The 15249-nt window shown below is 41.3% G+C and overlaps 1 protein-coding gene across 1 annotated transcript in view; it reads right to left on the reverse strand.

The window, feature by feature from the left end:
• Positions 1-3662: 3662 nt before the first annotated feature.
• ADGRE2 (adhesion G protein-coupled receptor E2) overlaps positions 3663-15249 on the reverse strand; it is a 72695-nt gene continuing 61108 nt past the window's right edge. The window contains exons 13-18 of the mRNA XM_034997559.1: positions 11227-11293; positions 10869-10960; positions 9407-9575; positions 9212-9322; positions 4663-4716; positions 3663-4178 (exon numbers count right to left, since the gene is read on the reverse strand). Of these exons, the coding sequence (XP_034853450.1) occupies positions 4687-4716; positions 9212-9322; positions 9407-9575; positions 10869-10960; positions 11227-11293 (469 nt within the window). The 3' untranslated portion in view covers positions 3663-4178; positions 4663-4686. The remainder of the gene's footprint in view (positions 4179-4662; positions 4717-9211; positions 9323-9406; positions 9576-10868; positions 10961-11226; positions 11294-15249) is intronic.

A 15249-nucleotide genomic window follows, 5' to 3' on the forward strand; every position in this document is an offset into this window, starting at 1 on the left:
GGCATGTCTAGAACCAAGGTGTTTTTATTCTTCAGCAATACTCAACACAGTCTGAGATACACATTTATTGATAAAGTAAAATATTCCTGATATGTTTTAAAAGATGAGAAAAACATACCCAAAATGTTCCACTACTCTCTGATGGAATTATGGTGATTTTCTTTGCATTTTTACATTTTCTTTGTTTTCCCCATGTCCATGTGTAGTAGAATTGAGCACTGCCATAATAATATAGTATTAAAGAGGTGTCATAAACCACAGAAATTTTTTTCTCAAATTTTTCCTGGAGGCTGGATTCCAAGGTCAACATGCCAGCAGGGTTGGTTTCTGGTGAGAGCTCCCTCCTGACTTGTAGATGGCTGCCTGCACCCTGTGTCCTCATATGATCTTTCCTCTGTGTATGGAGAAAGAGTGGGAGAGAGAGGGAAGGAGGGAGGGAGGGAAGGATAGAAACAGAGAGGGATGGATGAAGGGAGAGAGAAAACATTGGTGTCCTCTAGTTATAAACCAGAACTCTTCACTCTGCATCCCCCTGGCCACATGCCAGCACTGCCCTATCCCCACCACTCTTCCAGCTGCTCCCCCTGCTTTTATTCTGTCACTCTCTCTCTCTCTCTTACACACACACACACATACACACACACACACAGGCCTGTATGCCTTCCACAAAGAAATTCTGTGCCACTCCCAGGACTGAGGACTCCAGATGCCCCATAATCTTGGATGTGCCCCTCCACCACCCTCAAGCCTCTGGACCTTTACAACCCATCATGGGATTGCTGAAGATCTTCCCACGGGGAAATATGAATCTGGATAACAGCAACAGGCTGGGGTATTAAGGAGAGCACATATTGCACAGAGCACTGTGTGTTATACACAAACCATGAATCATGGAACACTACACCAAAAGCTAATGATGTACTGTATGGTGACTAACATAACATAATAAAAAAAAAAAAGAAGCAGTGGTATATATTTATACAGTTTAATATTACTCAGCCATCAAAAAGAATTAAGTCTTGCTATTTGCAACAGGGTGGATGGAACTGAAGGGTATTATGTTAAGTAAAATGATTCAGTCAGAGAAAGACAAATACCATATGATTTCACTCATACATGGAATTTAAGAAACAAAACAGATGAATATAGGGGAAGGGAAGGAAACAAAATAAGATGAAAATTGAGCGGGAGGCAAACCACATGACACGCTGAACTCTAGGAAACCAACTGGGAGGGTTGTTGGAGGGGAGGTGAGTGAGGGGATGTGGTAATTGGGTTTTGGGCATTAAGGAGGGCAATTGATGTAATGAGCACTGGGTATTATATGCAACTGGTTAATCATTAAATTCTACCTATGAAACTGTTAAAAAAAAAAAAAAAGTAAAGATATGGGGACAAATGCTGAGATCAGCCTCCCAAACCATAACCTAGGGATACAGCCATCAGTTGACCTAAGTGCTCCTTACTACCTGCCTTCCCTAGCCAGGGTTTGTTCCACGTCTACCATGTCCCCACAGGCACAAGGTCCTATACACCACAGTAACTACTATACTCTATCTTCCCTTTCTTCTGGTTTCCCACCTTACAGATTGTTGTGGACTAAATGTTTGTGACCCTCTACCCAATTCACATGTTGAATCCCTAGCCCCTCCCCCGCCATGTGTGGTATTTGGTGGTGGGGTTTGTGGGAGATAATTAGAATGAGATCAGTGTGGGGCCCTTATGTTGGGATTAGTGGCCTTGTAAGAAGAAACATCTGAGGGGCAACTGGGTAGTTCAGTGGGTTGAGCATCTGTCTTCAGCTCAGGTCATGATCCCAGGGTCAGGGATCCAATCCCACTTCAGGCTCCTTGCTCAGTGGGGAACCTACTTCTCCCTATGCCTGCTGCTCCCCCTGCTTTTATTCTGTCTCTCTCTCTCTCTCTCTCTTACACACACACACACATACACACACACACACAAATAAATAAATAATAAATTAAATAAATAAATAAATAAATAAATAAATAAATAAATAATAAGATCTTTGAAAAGAAAAAAGAAGAGACACCTGAGGGTTTTCCTTTTTTGCACTTTATACTTGAGAAGGGAGAAAAGGCCAAGGGAGCACACAGTGAGAAGGTAGCCAGGAAGAGTTACATCCTTTGGGTTGCATCCTTTTCTGAAACCTCTCCTTCCTACAAAGACTCTTCCACATGCTGAACATCTATGAGCTGGAAAACCCACCTCATCAGACTCTTCCACATGCTGAACATCTGTGAGCTGAAACAACCCCCAGTCTATGATATTTTGTTATGGGAATCTAAGCTAATACACAGGTCTTCGGGATTCCCTGACATGGGAATCAAGTCTACCTTGTTCATGTCCATTTCTGTCAACGTAGCATCATGACTTAAAGAGTAATGCTTATCAAATATTTGAAAAGTGCCTGAATAAATTGGTGTGGATGAAGAGCTTCCCAGAACATCCTAGGATACAGGTCAGCAAACTACAGCCCATGGGCCAAATCTGGCTCACCACCTGGTTTTGTACAGACCACAAGGTAAGAATAGTCTTTACATTTTTAAACAGGTGAAAAATATCAAAAGAAGAATGATATTTTGTGTCATGTGAACATCACATGAAATTCAAATTAAGTGCCCAAAAATAAAGTTTTATTAAAACACAGTCATGATCATTCTTTATAGAGGATTTCATGCTACAAAGGCAGACTTAAATTGTTGCTATAGATTCTAGCCATGATGGTCAATTTCGTGTGTCCTCTTGACTGGGCCAGAGGATGCCAGATAGCTGGTTAAACATAAATTCTGGGTGAATCTGTAAGGGTGTTTACGGAAGGGATTACCATCTGAGTTGGGTTGGGTAACACAGAAGGCCCCCTCCAATGTGGATGGGCATCATCCAGTCCCTTGAGAGCCTGAATAAAATAAAAAAGTGGAGGAAGATTGAATTAACACAGCCTGATGCTTTGACAGGAACATCCATCTTCTACAATCAACATACCTAGTTCTCAGGCTTTCAGACCTAGAATGGAATTCACACCATCAGCTTTTGGGATCCCAGACCTTCAACCTACACCACCATTTTTCTGGGTCTCCAGCTAGCAGACAGCAGATTGTGGGACTTAGCTCCATAATCATGTGAGTCCATACCTCATTATAAATCACTTCATAAAAGTGTGTGTGTGTGTGTGTGTGTCCTTTTGGTTCTATTTCTCTGGACAACCCTGACTAATACACTGGTCCACAAGGACTAAAACAGACATATCATGATCTGAGTTTTCAAACTATCTGTGTCATCATATGATGAGACAAGATGGTGTCTGTGAAATGGATTATACTTCAATTGTCCAGCAATAGAAATGTACTTTATAGAAATCTTTCAGCCTCTGAGTCAACTCTAGGTGCAAAAATCACTTTATTGCCCCCTTAAATCTCCATGAAGGCAAAACCTGTGTCTCTCTTGGTCTCTGCCTTAGACCTAATGAGAAATCAATATATTTGAATGAATGAATAATTAACAGCACAGAAAACAGAACCAAGAAATTTCAAAATCCATACTATGGTGCGAACTTTTCCATTCTTTTTTTTTTTTTTAAGATTTTATTTATTCATTTGAGACACAGAGATACAGAGAGAGAGAGAGAAAGCATGAGCAGGGAGAGAGGCAGAGGGAGAGGGAGAAGCAGGCTTCTCACTGAGCCAGGAGCCCAATGTGGGGCTCGATCCCAGGACCCTGGGATCATGACCTGAGCCGAAGGCAGACGCTTAACCATCTGAGCCACCCAGGCGCCCCCGAACTTTTCCATTCTTATGGATGCTTTTGGTAGTAAAATCCGATGAGGTGGGTTTTCCAACTCATAGATGTTCAGCATGTGGAAGAGTCTTTGTAGGAAGGAGAGGTTTCAGAAAAGCATGTAACCCAAAGTGACCAAGAAATTGGGCCACATCGGGCCCTTTAAATGTGGAAAGTTTTCTGGGCACACTGAAAGACACAGAAAAATTCCAGATTATGCAGGTCTTGATGTCAAACATAGTTGACTTCTTTCACATGGTTGACGTGGTGAATTTCTTGAAACACACACAACAGTCTTCTTTATCCTCTCATTTGCTCAGAGAATAACCGTTCCAATTTTCCATGGGATAAGTGGATATAACTCAAGATATTTTTTAATTAACCTAGAAAAAATAATATTTAGAAATGTTATAAAAGACTACAGAAAGATAATTCTAAAGATTCCTTTGGGGCATCTGGGTGACTCAGTCAGTTACAGGTCTGACCCCTGGTTTGAGCTCAGGTTATGATGAGGGTTGTGACATCAAGCCCCATGTTGGGCTCCATGCTAAGCACAGAGTCTGCTTGAGATTCTCTCTCCCTCCCTCTCTGCCCCTCCCACTCATTGTCTCTCTCCCCCTAAATTAATAAATAAGTATTTTTTAAATTTTCCTATGAAAAACAAAATAAGAAATTTAATTAATCCTTCAATCACAAAATTTCCTTGCCAGGAAAATAGGTCAGAGGAAGAGCAAAAGGCCATACACTATTATATTTGGTGAGACCCTGGTCATCCCAGAAGTCCCATCTCCCTACAAATCTTAACCCCCAAGTTACAGAAGATAAGACCAATGAAATGTGCTACAGGGAAAAAAAAAAAAAACAAACCTGTCTCTCTCAAGATGTATGTCCTCATCCCTCTGCTTCAAGGTTTGTAAAATGCTGGTTTACATGAAAAGAAATAAAAGAGGGAGGGTGGGAAATTAACACAAGGTTGGAAATGTTATGTGTTGTCAATCACCTAAGATATAAAGGAAAAAAACAGTGAATTCTCCTTTTGCTCCCTTATCCTTTGCATTACCTATACGAGTTATTTGTTCCTGGGGCTATAGAAAGCTTAGTGTGATTTCTGGTGTTTGAGTTAGGCAACTTCACATGCTTATCTCTACACAAGAAGGTTATAAAAATGGTGCTTTGTGAAATTACTCAGAACTGAATGCAAGAGCAAATATTGTGGTTTTCTTGAACAAGGCTTCAGGAAGCCACAGAAGAGATGCCAAGATGAGGGGGAGACATTCCTATATTTTTAAACATGAGAGGCACCGAATTTTAAGAGACAGGAGAAAATACAACTACATTAAGGAATGGATTTGCTTGGTCCTTTGCTCACAGACAGTAGAAACAGCTGATCAGATGACTTAACATTTTACACAGCTATCTGATGCTATTTTTCTCACAGAAAGTATGTTTCTTCACTGTGCAGATCATCTCAGGGGAGGGGGGCTGATATTTACTCAAACACTATAACACCAGGCAGATTTTCATGGTCCTACAATAGGCAAACCAAAACTATGTACAGTAGACAGAGTAATGATTCTCCCAAAGATGCCCACATTCTCCTCCCTGAATCCTGTGAATATGTCACTCCACACGGGGGAAAAAATGGACTTTTGAGCTAAAATTAAGTTATGTAGCTTAGATGGGAAGTGAGGCAGTGTAATGACTAAGGTCTTTTTAAAAGAAAGAGGGAGGAAGGAGAGTCGAAGACAGGAAAAGAGATACAACTGACAAAAGCAGGGGAGAGTGAGTGAGAGTGAGAGAGTTTTGAAGATACTGCAGTGCAGGCTTTGAAAGGTGAATGGAGCAGGGGGACACTATTTAAGGAAAGCAGGCAGACTCTAGGTGATGGAAAAGGTGAGAAATTAGAAACTCTCCTAGAGTCTCCAGAAGGAACTCAGCTCTGCTCACCCCTTGATTTTACTCCCATAAGACCCATTGGAAACCTCGAACTTCTAGACCTGTAAGATATATGTTTGTGAATTTTTAAAAGATTTACTTACTTTCTTATTATGTTCAGTTAGCCAGCATATAGTACATCATTAGTTTTTGATGTAGTGTTCAGTGATTCACTAGTTGCATATAACTCTAGGAAAGAGTATGGAGGGTCCTCAAGATGTTAAAAATACAGCTACCCTAAGACCCAGCAATTGTACTACTAGGTATATACCCCAAAGATACAGATGTAGTGAAAAGAAGGGGCACATGCACCCTAAAGTTCATAGCAGCAAAGATTTACTTATTTAATTGAGCAAGAGAGAAAGAGAGAACGAGAGAGTGCAGGGGGGTGGGGAGAGGGAGAGGAGAGAGAATCTCAAGCAGACTTGACACTGAGCCCGGAGCCCACTGTGGGGCTGGATCTCAGGACCCTGAGATCATGACTTGAGCAGAAATCAAGAGTCAGACACTTAACGAACTGAGCCACCGAGGCATCCCTAATATTTGTGTTGTTCTTAGCAATAAGTCTGTGAAAACTTGTAACAACAGCAAAAGGAAACAAATACAATTGAAGTATATATGTGGAAATGAGTGAAGGAAGCTCAGATCCTATTCAGGGACTCCTAGGGAAAAGCTCCAAGGGATGACGATATGGCCTTACTGAGGCTGAGCTAACTAAAGAACACGGAGGTTAAGTACTGTCAGCATTCCCTAAACAGAAAGGTATGAACTATTTATTACATTCTTCCTGAATAATGCAAGCCCCAAGTGGGACAGGGCTGTGATACAGCCAGAATGAACATCTCCGATATGTGGACCCTTCCCTTGTGTGGTGGCATCAGCTGTACCGAGGGATGCTGCATTAGCTCCTGCTTGGTTACATTCACCATCCTTGGCTGAATCAACATCTACAATGTGTGTGAGAGATGTTCAGCCCCCTCCCACCAATGTATGAGCCACCTGAAAGCCTACACACGGAAGCAAATAATTAGTTCAGAATGAGCAAATTTAAGAAAACTGTCTAGTGTAGGGAAAAGAGGAAGGAGGCAATGGAAGATTTAAGATGTTTAGCAATTTGACCCAGTTCACATAGCAAGCACGTGAGAGAGCTGGTATTTCATTACAGACCTGCTTCAGTCTGGGAACTACGAGCTACATGATGCTCATGGATCATAAGGAAATATTTGGGTCTTACTCAGTAGACATGATGGTCAATAATGAAACAAAGGGGCAGAGAATTATCTCGATATTCCCAAGAGAAAGTGATATCATAAACTCATCCATTCTTTACTCTACTGTTTTAATACCCTCCTGGTCAGGCAATTCATTCATTCATTTATTCATTCACTTGTTTGCTCCCTGGATAATTATCAAGCACTTGGAAAGTTGGAAAGAGACTGGTGAGCAAGACAGTTCTTGCACCTTCTGCAAATGCAGTTTATTCATTTAATTTAATCAGTCATGCAGCAATTATGTATTGAGCATTTCTATGTGCCTGGCCCTGTGTGAAATGCTGGGGATACATTAGAGGGAAAAACCAACATAGCACTGTCGGGGCTGAAATCCAGATAGAAGACAGACATTAATGGAACAGTGAAAACCAAGAGTAAATGACTCCGACAACTGCTCTGCAGGAAAGGCACAGGGGCTATCAGAGTGAAAAACAGGAGAATCTGGCCTAATCAAGGCAGGAAGAGAAGGCTTCTTGGAGGAATGGACACATGAACTGAGATCTGAAGGCTCACCTAGTTTTGAGTCAAGGAAAACAAAAGAGTGTTTCAAGGACAGCGAGTAGAGGGAGGATGTGCAAAGTCTTTGTTCCAAAGAGACACAGTGAATTTAAAAAATTGAAAGAAATCTGGTGTGGCCAAAATAATGGTGAGTTTATGGCAGATGAAGCTGGAGAGGAAAGCAGGAGACAACCCAAGCAAATACTCATTGATTTATGGATTTGGGGTTTGATCCTACATGTAGTGAGTTTAACAAAGGAGTGCATTATTTTATTTGTGTTTTGAAAAGGTCCCTCTGAATTATGTGTAAAATATGCAAGAGAAGCTGACAAGAGTAGAAAGGGGTGGTAAATTAGGATACAGCAGTTGCTCAGCCAAGCAAAGATGGCAGCCTGCTAAGGAGGAGTGATGAAGATTGAGCCAGCAGGACATACTGGGGACATACTGAGAAGATAAAAACAACAAGGATTGCATAACGGATAGCTTGTGGTGGGAAATAAAATCATTGTTGAGAGTAACTTTTATGATCCAAATTTGTGCCACAGGATGATGGAGTATCATCCAGAGAGAGAAAGATGTCATGAGAAAGGATTAAATTGGGGTAAAGACTGCAACTCTTCTACTGGAAGCCTGAGCTAAAGGTGTCTTCAAGACATAAGAAATAAGAAGCTGAAAATACTCGTCTAGATTTCAGAGATCAGAGCAAGAAAAATGTACATGGCCGTCATTTGTGTCTAGTGGTAACTAGAGAATAGATGCTTTGTCTAGGAGGAAAGATTTAACCAGGACTGAAGTTATTCTGGAACTGATCCATTAGATTAAGCAATGAAGGAAACAAAGAGAGAAAAGCTAGAGAGAATGGAAGAAAGAAATAGAAGCGTGTCTGAGTAGAATCTACACAGAATAAGGATGGAGTGTTTCATGAGAAAGGATGAATAGTTAGAAGTTGCTGAGAAAACTTTTAGGGACAGGGAGATCACTGTAGATCTAAGAGATGATTGTTTGGGTGGCATGATGGGGGAACCATATTTTCAAGAGTTGGGGGAGAAGGGAGTAAGTTTAAGGCAAGGAAATGGAGACAGAGAAGTCAACTCTTGGCTGGTAGCTAAAACGGAGGCAAGTAGTACATGATTTTAAGATAGAGGAGAACGCCAAACATGTCTCCATGACTATGGGAGGAATATTGTTGAGATGGTGCCTTAGGGAAGTGGAAAGAGAGGAGTATGTGTGAACAATAATTAATTTTTTTAAAGATTTTATTTATTTATTTGACAGAGAGAGACACAGTGAGAGAGGGAACACAAGCAGCGGGAGTGGAAGAGGGAGAAGTAGGCTTCCTGCGGAGCAGGGAGCCCGATGCGGGGCTCGATCCCAGCATCCTGAGATCATGACCTGAGCTGAAGGCAGATGCTTAACGACTGAGCCACCCAGGCGCCCCTGAACAATAATTTAAAGATAACTGATAAGGTATGAAGGATGGGATCCAAAGAGCAGGTGGAAGCATCGTCTTCATAGGGGAGGCCAAAAGGTAACAATTAATCAACAGCTAAATTATTAACATTAAACTAACAGGTAAAGAGTCAAAAAGCAAACCAAGTGTGAGTCACCCTAGGGCATCATCTACTGCACACTAAAGTTGTTCAGTGTGATAAGCATATGGTACTCAAGCAGATCACTTAGTGAAGTGCTCTGGGAGCAATGCGTGATCTTACCGTGCTGGGTTTGGAGGCATCAGACATGGCCTTGCTGGACAGTGTGTATTTCTCAGACTCAGCTCTTGTTTTCCTGATCCCTTTGAACCATTTCCCATATTGCTCCCGGACCTGCAGAGGCAAATACGCTCTGGATCAGCTCACTGAGAGGAGTGAGGATAGGAAGACTGCTGGGTGGGAGCTGGGCAGTGGTACCTGCTGGCTGAGGAGGCAGTACACCAAGAAGATGAAGAAGCCCTGCAGGCTGTTGATGATGGTGAAGAGGTAAGCCATGACATGGGCAGCTGGACCCACCTGCAGGATGCCCAGGCACCAGGTGCAGCCCAAAATGAAGAGTTGAGCTGTGGCCTTAAATGTCAGCATCCTGGGTTGGACGAGAAAGGTGGCTCATGATGCACCCGGGGCAACACAATGACAAACATTCTCCTCTCTACCCTATGGATTCTCCTTTCTTCCCCTTTTGGTGATGAGTTCTCAGACTGACTTCTGATCAGCTTTGATCTTTATTGTCAATGATTCCTTACAGAAAAAATGCCATGAGGGACCAGGGTGGTGTTTTGATTTGCATTGAGGAGGATAGGGATACTTCATAATGTACGTTTCAAAAATTTTATGACGCTCCATGGAGATCTTGAATTTTATTCATTCAACACTACTGAGAAGGCATTTGGCATCCGGCTCTGTGCTGGGACCTGGGATTTAAAAAATAACAATGGCAAGATTTCTATTTTCTTTCTCTTTCTTTCTTTCTTTCTTTCTTTCTTTCTTTCTTTCTTTCTTTCTTTCTTTTTTTTTTTTGAGAAACCATCTTTATTTTTTTTTATGTTATTATGTTATGTTAGTCACCATACAGTACATCATTAGTTTATTTTTTATTTAAATTCAATTAGCCAAGGGAGATTTCTATTTTCATTTGGAATGGATAATAATAGGAACATGGAAGAGAAAGCAAAAATTTTCACAAAGGTTGCTGGAACAAAGGACTGCACAAGCCTCCCAGAAGATTTGATGTTGACTTACCATTTTCTCCACAGAGAGGAATGGAAGAGGGGTCAGAAGGAGCCTGAACTAGGGTGGGGTGTGGAAATGTAGGCTGGGTTGTGAGAGCAATCACAGGTTTTTCTAAGTGCTTCTTGGGAACATAAATATTCTCTGTACATTTGTCATAAGATTGCTGGCAAAAGTCCAAAGAATGTTTATTAACCAATGCCAATTCTTCCTGCTGCCAACAGAGTTACAAAATGGGGTTAGAAATAGATAGAACAGGGGTGCCTCAGTGGCTCAGTCGGTTAAACATCTGAATCTTGATTTCAGCTCAGGTCATGATCTCAGGGTCATGGGATAGAGCCCCATGTTGGGCTCCACACTGAGCATAGAGCCTGCTTAAGAATTTCTCTCTCCCCCCAGCCCTCTCCTCCCTCCCCCATACTCTCGCTGTCTTTCTGGGAAAAAAAATGAATAGACAGAACATCTTGGCCAGGGTGTCATCAGCACACCACTGAATCTGAGCCAGCTGCCATAGAAGGATAGCTGCATCTCTCTGCTCTAGGTCCCCTTAGCAGACCCCAAGAAGAAGCATCAGGGGCTGCTGAGGCACGTGGCTTTGTCCTTGGGACCACACATGTCTGTGCAGTTGTCACCCTCTTCTCCATCTTACCTTGTGTTCTGGAGGGTGGATACATCATTGCTGAGGGAAGACAGTTTGCTTTTCAAAATCCAGAGGGTCATCAGAACGAAAGCTAAATTGACCTTCAAGAAACCACAAAAGGTTTATTGAATGAAATTTCAATCTGTGATCTGTATCCTAGCCTGTCCAACATCAACTCCACATTTAAGTCATTTTCATATCAAGTAACAGTGTTAGCGTTTGTAGTTTGAGGAGCAGTCTTAGAAGACCAAACAATGACATGACAATCCAGGGACATGCCTGCCCCTGTCACACACACACCCTTAAAATCCTGCTCTTCCTATGACCCCCAGCTAAGCATTAGGGATGCTGTGATATCATCACTCACAGAGATGATGGTGCAGACTGGCCCAAGGAAGCTCCATATAAATCCCTTTCCTGGATTGAGCCAGCAGCTGAGCAAGAGAGTAAAAAATGCATTAGTCCTTGGGAATATAGAACTATTATATAAATTCATTCATTCGTTCATTCATTCATTCAACAACAAATATTGAGTGACTCTTTTGTGGCAGGCTCTGTCATTAGCTCCGAAGGTACAGTGGTAAAGAAAGTAAACATGGTCTTAAAACCCACAAATCTCACATGAAGTGGAGACACACAATTAGACATACTGTAACAATACAATAAAAGTGTGAGGTTGTGAGAATGTATCATTGGATGTCCTGCTTAGTTTGGAGTCTGAGGGATTAGAATGGTTAAGGAAGATTCCCTAAGGAAATTATATTTTTAGCTGACATATTGACATTGGATGATGTTATGGAGATAAACAGTGTTGAAATAAAGAAGTCCACAAATGTGTTAACAGATTTTGACGAGTCCTGTGAGCCTAACATGCTTTGAGGGGCCTTTCTTGTGCTCTTCCATTGAATTTGTTTCCATCGGCTGCCAAACCCATCAACTTAGATTTAAATGTTTTCGTGGCTTTATTGAGATATATTTTGCAGACCATAAAATCCACCCATTTAAACTACACAGTTCAGTAATCTTTACTTTTTTTATTATGTTATGTTAGTCACCATACAGTACATCATTAGTTTTTGATGTAGTGTTCCATGATTCATTGTTTGCGTATAACACCCAATGCTCCATTCAATACGTGCAGCAGCATGTTGTGCTTAGGAGTGCACGTCCTGGGAACTGACTTACTGAATGGAGGAGTAAGGACCTTGGTGAACTTGTTCTCCTTCTAAAACAACAAAATACACAGAGAACAGTGAAAACCAACTATTTCAAAACTCTGGCAATTACCCAAAACCACAGAACAAATTGAAAATAGTCTATCCAAGAGAAACTACTGAACCTCCGTAAGACTGGGGAGAAAGGAGCCTGGGATGGTTTAACTTGGACCTTAGTGGTGCGGCAGCCAAAAGTGGAGAGCACTGAAGACAATGGAGAGATCTATTTTTGGAGCTCCATTAAAAGCATCATCATCATCCCCAGAACACAACCAATACTTTTTTTCTAACTCTGTAGTTCCTAACTCCTTTATTCTCTAAATTTGGTGGCTAGTTGATTTGATTGAGAACTCATGGGGAAGAAGGGAGCCTACTCTAGGGCACTACCAATACGAGAGCAAACTACTTTCACATCACCAGCTGTCTAGGTCTATGATGTCAGGTGCTATCAACAAGAACTTGTCCAGCAATTTAAAAGGAAATACTGGAGAACCAAAGGACCATAAGAAATTTTGAAAACCTCTGAAATATTCCTCTAAATCTAAGGATGCACGAGGATATGCCTCACTCAAAAAAGGCATAGGGATGCACCCCAATGTTTATAGTAGCAATGTCCACAAACCCAAACTATGGAAAGAGCCCAGATGTCCATTGACAGATGAATGGATAAAGAAGATGTGGCATATACATGCAATGGAATATTACTCAGCCATCAAAACAAATGAAATCTTGCCATTTACAACGACATGGATGGAAATAGAGGTTATTATGTTAAGTGCATTAAGTCAGTCAGAGAAAGACAAATCTCAGATGATTTCACTCACATGTGGAATTTAAGAAGAACATTGGGGAAGGGAAGGAAAAATAAAATAACACAAAATCAGAAGGGGAGACAAACCATAAGAGACTCTTAACTGAGGGCTGCTGGAAGGGAGGTGGGTGGGGGAATGGGGTAAGTGGGTGATGGTCATTAAGGACGGCATTTGATGTAATGACACTGGGTGTTACATACAATTGTTGAATCACTAAATTTTACCTCTGAAACTAACAAAACACTATATATTCATTTAATTGGATAAAAAATGTTTTTGAAAAGGCGTAGGGAAAAAAGAAAGCACTAGTCTCTCATCTCTGACTGACCTTGAGGCTTTGTGCAATCAGAAAGTGAAAGCTAAGACTGTTATGTGTACAACCCTAAGTTTGAAGGTGTGCCTTCTCACACACATACCTTTGTAAAAGAATGCAAAGCATACAGGCAAAGCATTAAGGAAGTCTTCTGAAGAAACATTGGGTCGCCATTAAATTATCCTGACCCAGATGTGACCAACACCATAGTAACCCAGGACTAAAAATAAAACTAAGAACTTTAATTAAGTTAGCAGAGAATTCAGAGGTCACACACTGCAAGGAATGACCACTCTACAGAATTAGTCCAGGAAAGTCCCTAAACAAACAAACAAAAAAACCCACCAACATACCAGAAACAACGTATCTGGGAGGGAGGAGGAATCTGATAACAGAGGTGTTACAATATATTATCTAATATATTGACTTTTAACCAAAAATTTATGATCTATCCAAAGAAACAAGAAAATGTGCAACAGACACAGAGGAAAAAATCAGTCAAAAGAAAATGTCTCCTAAGAGGCACAGATTTCAAACTTTGTAGATAAAGTCTTTAAATCAGTTATTATAAATATTTTAAAAACACCAAACCAGGTCTAAAAAACTAAAGGAAGGGGAACCTGGGTGACTCGGTCAGTTAAGCACCTGACTCTAGATTTGAGCTCAGGTCATGATCTTGGGGTCATGGGATGGAGCCCCGAGGCAGGCTCCTCACTGAGCCTCCTTGGGATTCTCTCTTTCCCTCTGCCCCTCCCCTGCTCACACTTGTGGCTTGCGCTCTCTCTCTCTCTTTCTAAAAGAAAAAAAAAATAAAGAAAATACAGAAAAACTAAAAACTAAAGGACAATATGACAAAAATGTCTCACCAAATAAAGAAATTGGATAAAACAATAGATACTACGTATGGACCCAAATAGGAATTCTAGAGTTGAGAAGTATAACTGAAATGAAAAATTCACCAGAACGGCTCAACAACAGATTGGAGTTGGTAAAAGTAAAAAATTAATAAATTTGAATATAGGTCAATAGAAATTATGGCATCTGAGGAATGGAAAGAAAGTAGAATGAAGAAAAATGAAAGGAACCCCAGAGACTTGTGGCACAGGACCAAGTGCACCAACATACACATACTGGAGTCCCAGAAGAAGACAAAGCTAAACGGCAGAAAAATGCTTGAAGAATGAAGCTAAAAACTTCCCAAATTTAAATAAAAATATTAATTTACACATCCAAGAAGCTAAATGAACTACAAGTGGAACAAACTCAAAGAGATCCACACCAAAACACATCATAGACCTACTGACAAAGACCAAGACAACATCTTTAAAGTGGCAAGAGAAAATTGATTTTTCACATACAAGAGATTCTCAATAAGGGGCTCCTGGGTGGCTCAGTGGGTTAAGCATCCTACTCATGATTTTGGCTCAGGTCATGATCTCAGGGTCATGAGATGGAGCCCCGCATCTGTCGTCACACAATGAAATAAAGTTCTCAGACACCGATCTGAGTAGCCACGCAGGCAGGGAGACCAGCGGCAGCTGAATCCTGCACATAGCTTTTCTTTTGTTTTGCGCCAGAAAAGCAAGGACAGATTCCTCAAATTATGGGCAAGAGTACAGAGGGATGGCAAATGTCTTGAAGCCGGAAAGCAGGCTTCCATTCTCCCCTACGCATAGGCATGCAGAGAGTCAGTCATGGGATAAGGGAGGAGCGGGATGTTTGGGCTAGCAATCACCAGGTGCAGAAAGTGGGGGCTGAGGGTTACATTCTTTTATAGCTCCTAACTTATGCTCTGCCCCTGGAGATTGCGGGATCCTGCTCCTACTGGGCCATTGGGTTCAATAGCTCGAGAACAGGAACACTGCTCACGTTTCAGCTGCTTCCACAGTCACTCCTTAGGGTTTACAATATATTTCTAAGAATAACTCCACAGCATCAGGCTCTGTGCTGGGCATAGAGCCTGCATAAGATTTTCTCACTCCTTCTGCCCCACCATCCTCTCTCTCCTTCTCCTTCTCTCAAAAAAAAAACAACAACAACAAAAAAAACTT

Source organism: Mirounga leonina, unplaced genomic scaffold (genome assembly GCF_011800145.1).
Source record: "Mirounga leonina isolate KUSES-001 unplaced genomic scaffold, KU_Mleo_1.0 Mir_94, whole genome shotgun sequence".
Classification (NCBI taxonomy): domain Eukaryota; kingdom Metazoa; phylum Chordata; class Mammalia; order Carnivora; family Phocidae; genus Mirounga; species Mirounga leonina.